The 12,579-nt window shown below is 37.1% G+C and overlaps 1 protein-coding gene across 14 annotated transcripts in view; it reads right to left on the bottom strand.

Annotated features, from left to right (window-relative positions):
* MPDZ (multiple PDZ domain crumbs cell polarity complex component) overlaps positions 1–12,579 on the bottom strand; it is a 98,372-nt gene that overhangs the window by 15,331 nt on the left and 70,462 nt on the right. For 13 of the 14 annotated variants that reach the window (XM_065860195.2, XM_071802627.1, XM_071802629.1 and 10 more), the window contains 8 exons: positions 7,261–7,423; positions 6,458–6,654; positions 5,034–5,125; positions 4,677–4,767; positions 4,261–4,341; positions 3,096–3,188; positions 2,930–3,004; positions 1,351–1,528 (listed from right to left, as the gene is read on the bottom strand). In XM_065860195.2, coding sequence (XP_065716267.1) covers positions 1,351–1,528; positions 2,930–3,004; positions 3,096–3,188; positions 4,261–4,341; positions 4,677–4,767; positions 5,034–5,125; positions 6,458–6,654; positions 7,261–7,423 — 970 coding nt within the window. Of the gene's footprint in view, positions 1–1,350; positions 1,529–2,929; positions 3,005–3,095; positions 3,189–4,260; positions 4,342–4,676; positions 4,768–5,033; positions 5,126–6,457; positions 6,655–7,260; positions 7,424–11,317; positions 11,420–12,579 lie in introns of all 14 variants that reach the window. The other variant, XM_065860194.2, reaches the window with a different exon arrangement.

Raw genomic sequence — 12,579 nt, 5'->3', positions numbered from 1 at the left:
GCCTCAAGACTAAGAGGCTTGGCCTCTGAAGGGAACCAGAGGGCAATTAAGATTTTTTTAAGGGTAAAGCTTCTGTGCAAGAATAGAACAGGTTACTCTGCTGCTCTGTTATGCAAGTTCTTCATGTGTATGATGAACAATGGTGCAGCTTAGTTTGAGCTAAGTAAGGGGAGTCAAGGTTTAAGTATCATAATTATGTCCAGAAGGCATAAAATGTACATGAAATACACAAACTGAAGAACTGAAAAGGAGTCTTGGTATGCAAGGCTGACCTCATCTAGATAGCTGCATCAATATTGGGTCAAAAATTGCCTACATAGCACTACTGGAAACATTAAATTCAGGTAGGGATGTCGGAGAAATCACACTAACAGGGAAAAAGTAGTTAGGGATAGGCTAGTAATTTGGAAGGAATTTGTGCAGAGAAAACAAGGTGAGGGGGAAGGAAAAGATGGACTTCGTAAAAGAAAGCTGGGGAATAAATTATAAAATCAGGTGGAGAAACGAGAAGAGGTAGATCTTCCAGCTGGGTTGTGGATGCCTGTAAATGGTAGTGAAGCTTGCAAACATAAATCATCAGGATACTGAAGGCAGCACTCCTGAAATCTCCATCAGGTCTTTATTCCTAAAACTTGATGTGCCAGGGTGGAGATAGAATGGATAAACTTGGACAAAGCAACAGATTTCGCCGTAAAAATAAATGCAGAAGGGAACACAGTACTCTTGTTACCTAGTAGGTCTCCCATGTGTTTTGTAAGATTTCTTTATAGTAGTGTATTTGTGTATCAATACCAATGTTAGTTAGGAGCAATAGATATGTATCTCAGTAATATGTGCAGTGATGAACATATAAATTCACTGTGGTGCGTGCGCTGCTCAATTAAGTTATTATTAGCTTCTTAGTACTGTGCTGCTTAACCAATAACCATCATCAATCACTGGCATCTTGAAGGTGGCTAGTCATAAATGGCAAGACAACCTCAAGCATTCCCCTGTTCTAGGAAAGATGACTTCCTAGGAAAGATGACTTCTCTCCCTCATTTAAAGGAATGCTTCCCACTCAGGTATAGACAACCATGACAGAGGCACCTGCTGCACAGCCCTTGGGAGAGAGAAGGAAATCCCTCCATCCTCCTGATTCTACAACAGAGGCCAGTGGGAAGGCAAGAGTTAGGTCTTTAGTGTGGAGCCTCACTGCTTTATTTAGATGGAACTGTAATTGAAAAGTACTAGAAAGTACAACTCAGAAGACAGCTGAGTGCATACAGAAAGAGAAAACTTGCTTACAAGCTGGGTCTTCCTTTTTATGTCACCACCTCAGTGAAGACAGTCACACAAGGAGAATCTTACTTTTGACTGCTTCTGGTTCTGGTGAGCTGGAAGAGGGGACAGTTGCTGGTGGCTGCATATTCCTTCTCTCTGCTGGAGCACTGCTGGAAGGGACTGGTGCTGCAGTAAGGCTATCCGTCTCTGCTGAGTTGATTGTAAGCCTCACCATAGTTTTGGGAGTCTTCAGGAGGCTAATAAACTGAACGATAGAGAGAAAAGCTGGTGAAGAGTGTACGTAGACTGTTCAGTTGTAAAATAAAAATAAAGCAGAAGAACTGTTCTGCAAACTGCAGCTACAAGTCACAATCCTGCAGGTTTTCTTGGTAATGAACCAGGACAAATATTGATGTTTTTTTGTAAGTAACAGCAATAGAGTTAATTGTGGGCCTGACCTGGCTGATGTTAATCAAGTAGCTTGTATGAAACTTCGCCAAACTATATCAGATGAGAATGTGTCAGTCTTTCGATGGCTTCTCTCAACAAAATACTGTTTATAGCAATTCTTAGAAAAAGTAGAAAACTAGTGTTATGTTTTAATGCCTGTGTGAAGCCCAATTCTGATCCCACAGAAGTCAATGTCAAAACATCTACTAACTAAAATAAATGTGCTACTGCCATCCTAAGTCCTTAACCAGATGCTCAGCTGGAAGGAAAACCGGAAAATATTACCTGAACTATGTGAGGGAGAGGATGCTCACAAGCAATTCAAAATCTAGTTTAAGGAGATACTGAAGAACATTCAAAATTAATTGCCATCTCACAGAGATGACACCAAATCCTTCTTAGACTTCACATTTCAGTAGAATTAGAAGTACTTTCAGAACTTATTTATTCAAGCTCTCTGTCTCTTCTTCCAAAGCCGACCTACTTCTCTGCAGACAACTCTTACTCATTTACTGCTTCAGAGATTGCAGCAGACCAAAGAATAAGATGGATGCTTTCCTAATGCCCTTTAACAAACAGAAAGTGATCTTCTCATGCCTAAAGAATCACTTTTCTTGGTAGCAAAGTATGTGCTAGTAAAAAGCCCTCCTTGATTCATTACAGAAGCCAAACTGAGCTTGCAGAGCTAGAAGTTAGAAATAAACCTTCTTATTTAGGAATAGAGATAGTTTCTTCCAAAGGGCTTGAAATATAATGAGGTCATTATTAGAGACACTCCCCATATATAAGCACAGTTTATGACCTGATTTACCACAATTGCAACTCATGCAGGTCAACTTACACATATTAATTTTACTAGTTCTAATACTTCTAAAGTGGAGTAGTTATGAAGCGTCATTATTGAGTGATAGTTCATAGCTTTTATCTCACAACTAAGTGCCTTTCAGTGATCAGATCTGAACCACATGGAAAAAAAATCGCATTTGTAGCACAGAGGCAGACAATTCATGCAGTGCATTACTGTAAAATAGCAGCTGAGATTATTCTGCAGTAGTTTCCTTATCCAGAATATGCCTGCGGATCTTTGGGTTTTTAGCCAGCTTTGAAAATGAAGTCAGAGTGTAGTCATAAAAACCACACTGGTCTGTTTAAGACACAATCACCTCCTACATTAAGTGGTGTGATTTCTCTAATGTTGTTGATACTTCAGAAGCACCTTTTCTACTGGATATCCCACAACAATTTCATCATCCACGGCCAGGATCTGATCTCCAACTTTGATTCGTCCATCCTAGAAACAACACAGAATAAAAAATATGAGCTCTGGATGCTACTCCAAGAACCATTCTCATTCTTTATTTGTATTTTAAATGTTCTCCCACCTTTGCTGCTGCACCATGATCTGTTAAGCTCTTAATAACTACTCCATTAATTGTGTCTTCTTCACTAATGGCAATTCCCAAACCTCCTTGATCCTGAGGCAAACAGAAAAATGTAAGTGGTGAGGTACTGTCTTCATCAAAATGCTGGAATACATTCACTAAAGACCAGTAAAGCCTTCAGACATTAACAAAAGTTTGAGTGTTCACAATGCATCAATATCTTTGTTTTAAACTAATAAACTTCTGAAACAGGCTTTGCCAACCTACAAGCAACATAATGGCTATCAAGATAAATCTGAAAAAATTCTAAATTCAAATCCACTTCTTGGAAACTTACAAGGTCAATTGTGATTCAGTTGTTAAATTCATAAAGTGGACTAAGAAACAAAATATTTGGAAAATACAAACTGAGGTAAATAAAACTTCATGATATGGCTTAAATTAATTATTTGAAAACACAGAAAAAAGTATACACAGTGGAAAATACAAAGGATCGAATAATATATGTTCTTTCTAATTAACTATTATATGTTTGTGGCAGAGTGAAATTTCCCTAATGCTTTCATCTAGAACTAAATCATCTGGATACCATCATCTGTAACTTATTCTCCTGGCTAAGAATGGAAGGTTAGATGTTTTCCAAGGAGAAAAACTTACCAACAGCCTGCATGTGTCTATCCACTGAATGCAACTTATGTTCTCCATGTCAATAGGCAGAATCAGCAATTTTTCCACCCTCATTTAGCAGCTTCGTAGTTACAGAACACCTAGCCATTTTCTCCCAGCTGCACAATTCGGGGGAATTTGGTGCTTATAATCTGCTAATTCATTTACTTTGAACACCCAAGGCAACAGTTTTACCTGAGGACACCACCAGCAGCTCGTTACTATAAGTTTTGCAAATGGAACAGGAAGTGACTTCTTCCAGAGACACAGAACAATTGGCAAACTTAGGTGAAGTTAAAGAGACTCATGAGATAAGACAGTCATTCTGAAAGCCTTGACATCCACTCACAAATAGAAAGAGAAGACCTCTAGAAATCTCTATTCTGACTTACAGTAAGCATGGGACAAAGTTTGTTTGTCATAAGAGGGACTCCATCATAAAAAAAGAACACTGGCGAATACAAATGTGGCTGATCTAAACTGAATTTTCAGCACATACCTTAGGGAGTTCCACATACTGGATGTTTTTACAAGAACTCAAGTCAGAACACACACCGGAGTTTGCAGCACTTATATCAATCTAATAGAAAATGAAAATGTAACTGTGAGCCACTATATTCAACATTTTCCATCAAAATGAAGCAGCGCACAAACATTTGAAGTGGGTCTGATTCTCTTCTGGATTCATTTAAACTGCTATAACCATATTTACAATAATGTTAGATTTCCTGTGCTTTAGATGAACATAAAGTAAAACAGAATTGAGTGCAACTGTACTAAATTTAGCAGATTTAGTGAAATTCCATTTGTTCTTCCCTTCATTATGTTTTCTTTGTAGCATTTGCTAAGAAGACAGGGCACTCCTCTCTCCAGAACAATGTTAACATCTGAGTCAAATACAAAAAAAAAGTTTACCTCTTGATGTTGAAGTGTCCCTGAAGTAAACTGTGAAGCCTCTACTGACTTTGCAGGGCAAACAGCCATCTGATTTACTGCATCTTTATTTCTACAATAGATTCAGTTAAAGAATGTAGTAAGAATGTAGTAATGCAGCACCATACTCTTAGAAGTTTAAGTTTAGCACTTTCTTTTACATTTTATCTGTCTCTCACAATTCAAATATCTAAACAAGAGACTCAGGACATATTTAACTACTAAGAACTGGGTTCAAAATCACAACTACCTTACCAAAATTAAAACAGCAACACTCTGTGCAAAACTTAAGAAGATTAAAAATAAACCTTATTAGCCAAACCTTTAACCACAACTTACCTGATAAAGATCATTTTTACTTTAGATGGTGCACATTTGATTATTGATGAAGCATTCTGATGAGTTCTTCCATAGAGTATTTGCCCATTTATCTATACAAAGGAAGGTAGCAATTACTTCTCAAAATATATTAGTTTCTTTATACTTAAACTAATTTTTAAGCCTTAAAAAACTCCCTTATCCTTCATCACTACAGCAGAAATCATACTACAATAACTCTTCGAGTAAAAGCTTATAGTTTGATTTCAGACTAACACTGTCACAGTGCTAAAAGTGTAATTTTCTGAGTTGACCTGGCACATCATCTATTTCCGCTTGCCATTGATCACCTCATGACTGATGTGCTGATAAAGCAGGGCCATGGGAAATTCTAACCATGCAAATAAATGAACCGCTTCTATCTAGCAATGAGATTGCTATTATTTATCGAATTTCAGGTCTGAGCCAGGCAGTTTATACACAGGAGTGTAAACACCGGTGCATTTACAATCTAAAGATTTGACCTGACAATCATTACCTTCATTTGGCAGAGCAGACTCACTGAAACCCCTTGAAGCTCCTATGATTCAGATATGATTGGAGCATGAATTTGCAGCCTAAGGCCATTACTCACTCACATTTTATTAGTTGCATTTGTTCTTGGAAATGGAAAACTGCAGTGCACAAATCCACTCTAAGAAAACTAAATGATTGGAAAAGGATAGCTTGGACCTACACAAAGGGAAAAATAATGCAACACACAGACTGGAGTCTGCAGCTCACAGGCCCCTCCATGAGACTAGATCCACAGTGCCAAAAATCCCTTAATTTCTCTCCTAGTCTGCAACTGCCAGTCTTACCATTCCCTCCCTGTATCATCTCCTCACTGCACCCTCAAATGCCTCCACTTACAGTTTTGAAATTACACAAAGCCACTAGAAAACAGACTGAACATGTCATGAGATAAAAGTCTACGATACAAACGGACCTGTTCCTGTTTCTCCAGCTTAATCTCTATTTTATATTTCACACAACACAAAAATATTCTCATATTATCACACTTCGAGTACATAGAAAATAATTAGAAAGTCTGGAGCACTCCACAAATGGATGGAATAAACGACTTCAATATTTTCCATGGTCTGCAATGCATTCCCCTTTCATACACCTCCATAACCCTGAAACTGCTGTCATCTTGCATTTTTATTCATTTAAAATACACAGACCCCTTTACTTAGTATTACTATAACCAGGAAAAAAAAAGTCCCAGCTGCCACTATTTGGCATACACCAGAATGAAAATCTGATAGCACAGTGATGTCAACTCAGATAACTTGGAGGTTTCTAAGTCCACTGAAGAACACTTATACTGTAGCAAGAATATAATATTTCAGTGCATTTTAAGTCAGTATGTTTGAGATTCAGTAAAAATTGGAAAAACTCACCTCTAGTAGCTCATCTGCAATCTGCAACCTGCCATCTTTGCCAGCTGCTCCATTTGGATCAATTCCCACTATAAAGACACTCATCCTGGATCGGTCTTTGTTACCAGCAAGACTAAGTCCCAGACCTGTCCTTCCTTTTTCCAGCTCAATCATGTGTAGCTCCCCTGGTAGATTTCCATAGCGCTGCATGATCTTTTCTAAATGTAAAGGTGTGGGCAGCAGAGGTTGGATTTACATTAGAAAGTTTCACAAGTCACTGAGAGAATCAAGATCACTGTCCAGCGGGCAGTGTCTAACTGAACAATCCCAAACTGGTTAAGATAATTTTAAGTGTACAACACACTTTATTTTAAGCTAATCTTTAGATGATATATAACAGTACTTCTACTTCCTTGCTTTCCTTCTACCTTCAGAAAACATTAAAGTTTATCTTAAAAAAAAGACACCAAAAGAAGGCAATAATCTTCTCTCCACTTACAACTTGAGGTAACAGAAGCTATCACATCAATCACTGCCATCAGTTACCTAGACTACACTGAAATTATTTCAACAGTCCTACATGTGAAACAGTGAATATGGATCATGGAAGAAAATAGAGATCAGAGTGCAATGAAGAAAAAAATTAGTGTTATTTCTGCCATGTTCATCTGGTCAAGTACAACTGAAACCTGACAGCAACACTTAACACCCAAACCATGAAGCACATGAGAACGAAGTAGTTCAAGGTGGAATCCCCATGTCTTCTGCTACAGGGCTATTTCACCATTGAATCTTTCAAACATTATCACACAGGATAAACTTACTCCAGCTGTAACCAAACTCATCCTCCTTCTCCACATCCTCTGGGACTCTGCTAGAAGATGACAGTGCAACATCACAGCTCATTCCTGAAAATGCTGGAGGAGGGGGCAGAGGCAAATTACAATGCGAAGTCTTTTCTGGTTCTAAATCAGATTGATTGAATGCCTGTGGAGAATAAGAAAAATGCAGTGGTTGAGCATCTGCAGACTCTGTGTAGGGCAAAAATGTTGAAATGGCAATGACTATGGCTTTGACATTTAAATACCAAGCAGCTGGAATTCTAAATGAATAACACCGCACAGAAAGGCTGCAAGATATCAAAGATATAAACAAACACCAGGCAAGGTAAGAGATAACATCACTCCAAAACATATTCAGAAGCAAACAGAACTCACAATAATAGCCCAATTCAGTAAAGTTTTATGTGCCACTTTATATTTCAGAAAAAGTCTCTTACGAAGACTTCAGAGATTATTTTTTTTGAATGCCATATTTGTAAAAGATTTCTACTTCATTTTATTTTTAAAGGCCATGGCATATAATTTCTTCTTATGATATGCTTTGGAAGCCAAAAAGGAGGAAAGGGAAATGCTTTCAAAAATGCCTCCAGAAAAAAGAAAATAACTAGTCTATTAACTGAAGGGACAATTTAAAAACAAAATGAAACATAAAATAACAGAAGAAATCTACAGTAACTAGACTTTCAGTCATAATTTACTGTCTTCTGTAAGCTGCACAGGGGAGATCAAATAAAGGAGGATACAGATTAAATCACAAAGGAGAAAAATGCTTTTGGTCTTGATGAATATGGTGTATTCATATTCACAAGAAGTTACTAGTACAAACATGACTACTGCAATGTAACAGTTAAAGTTAGTTTCTCTGAGGAATATTGGCTCTCATCAGGGATTTCACTAAGTGATCGTAATTCACATCATTTTGGCTTGTTCAGAGTAAATATGCAGGCAAGAAACTCAGGTTTGAGTATCATCATTCTGTGGCTTATGCATGCCCGAGAGACTGTGATACTTGGCAGATCAGCTGCTGATGTGAACAACAAAATCTTCAGATGAAAACCAAGTATTTTTCCACCACTAGGATTTTCAGGTGTTGTCCTTACTTCATAGCCCTGTTCTCATCATTTCAGCTTTCATTGCCTCCGTTAGCAAAAGTCTGAAGACAATATCTCAGATGGCGTCTCTGGGTGCTAAAAACACTGAGACCATTTCTTCATCAGACGCAACGGTGAAATGGATAACAACATACACCTTGGGAAACTTCAATGTGATTTAAATTGAAGGTGTAGAAAAAACACAGGAAGTTACCAATTCAGTCATACTGGGATTTAAGGAAAGTCCTGTCTCTCAGGGAAAGTAAGTTACCTTCATCCTTTGTATACTCCAAAGACGTAAAGAAAATGCAAATGCCCTATTTCAGTTCCCTCATTCTGCTTCTCCTTGAAAAAGATTTTCCTTTCATTTGGGAACTTGTTCTAGGAGCTTAACTAAGAAGTCATTAAATGTCAAAAGTGTGGGAAGTTGCAATATGGAATCCAAGCCAATCATTTATATAAAAAATGCAATGTGAGTTTTGTATTCCATCAGTCACATTGATCTGTATTACAAGACAACGGCATCCTGCTGAGATGACACATTGCATCACTAAAGTTTCATGCAGGAAGTATTTACATTGTATGCAAATTATACTCTAAACCATACTAATAGTTACAGGGCAGACATAAACGTCCACTGAAGCAGTGAAATTCTAGCAGAGACATTGTTAACCACCAGAATCAGAGTAGGGTGGAAATACTACATAATAACATTCAAAGTGATTTTTCATAATAAAAAATCCATGTATCTGCCATAGAGAAAAGCTGCTGACAGATCTCTACTTCAAGGAGGGGCGAAAGGGAGAGCACTTCTAGAAACACAGATTTTTCAGAGTGCTTCCTAGTGTTTTAACGAGAAAGCAACATAACACACAGAAGAAATGAAGAAATACAGTGTGAGAGCAGACCAGATCAGCAGACCTTACAATAGTCTCTGTGTTTTAAAACCAAAATTAACATATCACTTTGGTGATACTCCTGGTAAATGGACATATCAAAGAACTTCACAAAATTAATGAAAACATGACTAAAAAGAACAAAAACTTGCTGTCAAGGAACTCTAGAAGATTTATAAAATGTTGATGTATGGCTACATTTTGACAGATAAGCACTTACGAACTGTAGCCACCATAATCTGATTGACAAAAAAATGCTTATTTCTGCAACTCTGTGCATGTGCACATAAATCTGAACACGTCTGGTGTTTAAAGAAATGCTGAAACAGAAGTAGAAGCAAGGATCCTTTGTTAGAAGGGTAGAAAGGGTGCTACAATGCCTCCAGAACTCAGCCTGTCACGCATGCACGGTCAGCAGGAGGAGCTGGACCCCGCAGTTTACACACACATAAGACTTTTGCTCCCTGAATCGGGCCACACACACAAAACCTAAAATGCTTTAACTCATGAAATACTTTCAAGCGTGCCGCGGCACAGTATTTCATTTCCAATGCAAAGCATCAAGCACTGCAAGAACTCATCTGGCTACCAGGGTCACTCTGATCACAGCCAAGCAGATATTGAAAATGGCAGCAATTTTGGAGCAGTATCACTTTGAACACAGGAGGCACAGGTGGGGGAGGAAGCAACATCCCGGAAGGTATCACAGGCCATGTACAAACGTACAGCACAAGTATGGTAGGAGCCACTCACTGGAATCAAGACAAACCTTGAATGGTGTGGGAGCAAAAGGGTTAGTTGGGGAACAACGGAAGGTAACCCTAATGGGATTCGATACCTCCTACAGTAACAGAAAACAGCAATCCACATGTTACAGTACCTTTGGCAACACACAGCATTATTAACCAATAACTCATTTGCAATTACGGATTCATTTCGCTAACTGCAGCAACTTAATATTAAGTCCACTTATAAATGGCCAAAAGTATTCAAGGGGTTATTAAGGACCCTGATTCAGCAAAGTTTCTTTCTGTACATGAACCTTAGTTCAGCAGAAGCAAACATTCTTATTCCAATTTTAAAAAGAAAAAAAGAAACTATGCACAAACTGCAAAATCATTAGGTTTTCTCCGCAAAAACATTAGGTTTTCTCTAAAAATTTGTGTAATTTTTTTCAGAAATACTTTAGAAAATATAGAAAATACAAGCTGGCATTTATGTCATGCCTCTACTCTCTCTCCTCAGAACTGTACAAATACAAAGACAGATTTAAAAAACACACATGCAATTATACATATCATAATATAAATGTTCATTGTACATTTGATATATTTGACAACATGGGAAAATAGACAAAGGGCACAATCACTCCCAAGATGTATAATGAGCTAGAAATTATTTTATTAAATCAGAAATGCATGCACATAAGAATTAAGCCTTTATTATTGTGTTAAAGGTTAACTCTATTCCCAATATGAATAACATGCAGTAAGCACTAACTACAAAAAACAGAATCTAATTTTTTTCATATTTCCAAAGCTATCAGCATCCTGTTCATAGTGCATTAAAAGCATTTTGAAGAAGCAGAGGGAAAATATTTTCAGCATCATAAAATAAAAACTGCCAATGTTTTCTTTTCATGCAAAAAGAAAAAAGGGATCTCAAAGCTGGAAAGTCAAAACCATGTAAAAAGATAATGAAGTACATAGCAGCAAAACACTTCACACTGATGAGAGAGTAAAACGCAGGAGGATATTTTAAGATATACCGCAGGGACTGATTTTGTAATTGAGAGCCTACTCCTTTGGTAGCTCTGATTAGATCAGAATCAGTGGTTATGATTAATGGAGCTGGTGATTTTTTACTTCTTCAAAACCTTCCTATGTGCATGTGTCATTTTAATTCACTACACAGAATTTTCACTCTCATCAGCAAAATATTTTACCCAAACTGATATAAAATAATTTAAATGCAGAGAGACACTAACAGCAAAAAAGCACACATATAATCTTTTGTGAGTCAAAAGATGATGCGGTGTCATCATCATCCAACCTTGTTAGTGTTGAACTGAGAAGAATCAGCAAACGGGTTAGTACTGCTGAAGAGAGCTGGCCTACAGAAAAGACTGTTCTGTGGGAAAAGCAGTGGAGGGTTCTAAAAAGAAAACATAATGAGCAAACTAAGCAAAAACATTTTTAAATTAACCCTTTGTGACTCATAAACAAAATATACTTTTAGCAGTTTTAGATAACCAAAAAAGGTCTGCTTCCCGCACTTTGCTACAGACATGTGAAAACGAGCAAAACTGTATTTGCTCCATGTTTGTATCAGCTATGGTTAGCAGAGCATAGAGGAAATGCACCGATCCTCATATCTGTTCTAGCACACAAAGTGCATGAAGTGCAGAGTTCAGCAAAATGAACAACAGAAAATTTACTTGCTCTGCTATTTGTACAATTTTGTCCAAGAATCTCAGCTTCTGGGATACTCTTAGGCATTAATTAATTATAAAATTGTGGGTTTCTGGATTAGAACAAACAAAATAATTTGTAATAATGCAGTAGATTTAGTTTTATTTTAAAAACCACAGATTGTCATAATTTGATTTACCTCTTGTGGTAACACGCTCACTGTGAACTTGCGACAGAGGAGGTTTAATATTATTAGGCATCTCTAAACAGACTTAGTAGCTAATAATAACTTTTACAGATCGCTTTGTATGCGTGTGCATGCATCTATTAACTTTCTGAATTTAACAGAATTTAATTCCTCCTTAAACAATACAATGCACTTTTTTATTAGTATTTAACACAAAAAGAGTTTTCCTATTTAAACAAAATTAAAGGATATCATTTTATAGTGTAATCTATTTGAGATTGGAACATGTTTTATAAAGAGGGGACAATTCTACCTTTGCATACTATGTTGGAAATACTGCTCAGTGTATACTTAAAAACAATTTCTACACTAGATGTATCCATCTGGCAATTGCCTCAATGTCTAAGGGCTGTAAGTTTAACACTGCTGGAAAATAAAAAGCATAATAAGCAGAAGAGAATGTGAAAGACCTGTAGCATCAACTGATACATTTATATGGTGGTAATTTAATCCAGATACATGTTGCTGTTTAAAAATTCTGGTATCTTAAATACTCCTGGAAATAGAAAATGCATCCTTAAATTTGTATCCTTGTCTCACTCTGCAAAACAAAAGGTAATGTAATTTGGTAAGACAACATATGTCTTAGTTCTATAGTATCTTCAGGCACAAGAAAGCAGAGCTGTGCATGAACAAAGTTTCTTCACTGGTAACTC

Source organism: Patagioenas fasciata, chromosome Z (assembly GCF_037038585.1).
Source record: "Patagioenas fasciata isolate bPatFas1 chromosome Z, bPatFas1.hap1, whole genome shotgun sequence".
Taxonomy (NCBI): Eukaryota; Metazoa; Chordata; class Aves; order Columbiformes; family Columbidae; genus Patagioenas; species Patagioenas fasciata.
This window is presented reverse-complemented; position numbering and strand designations above follow the sequence as displayed.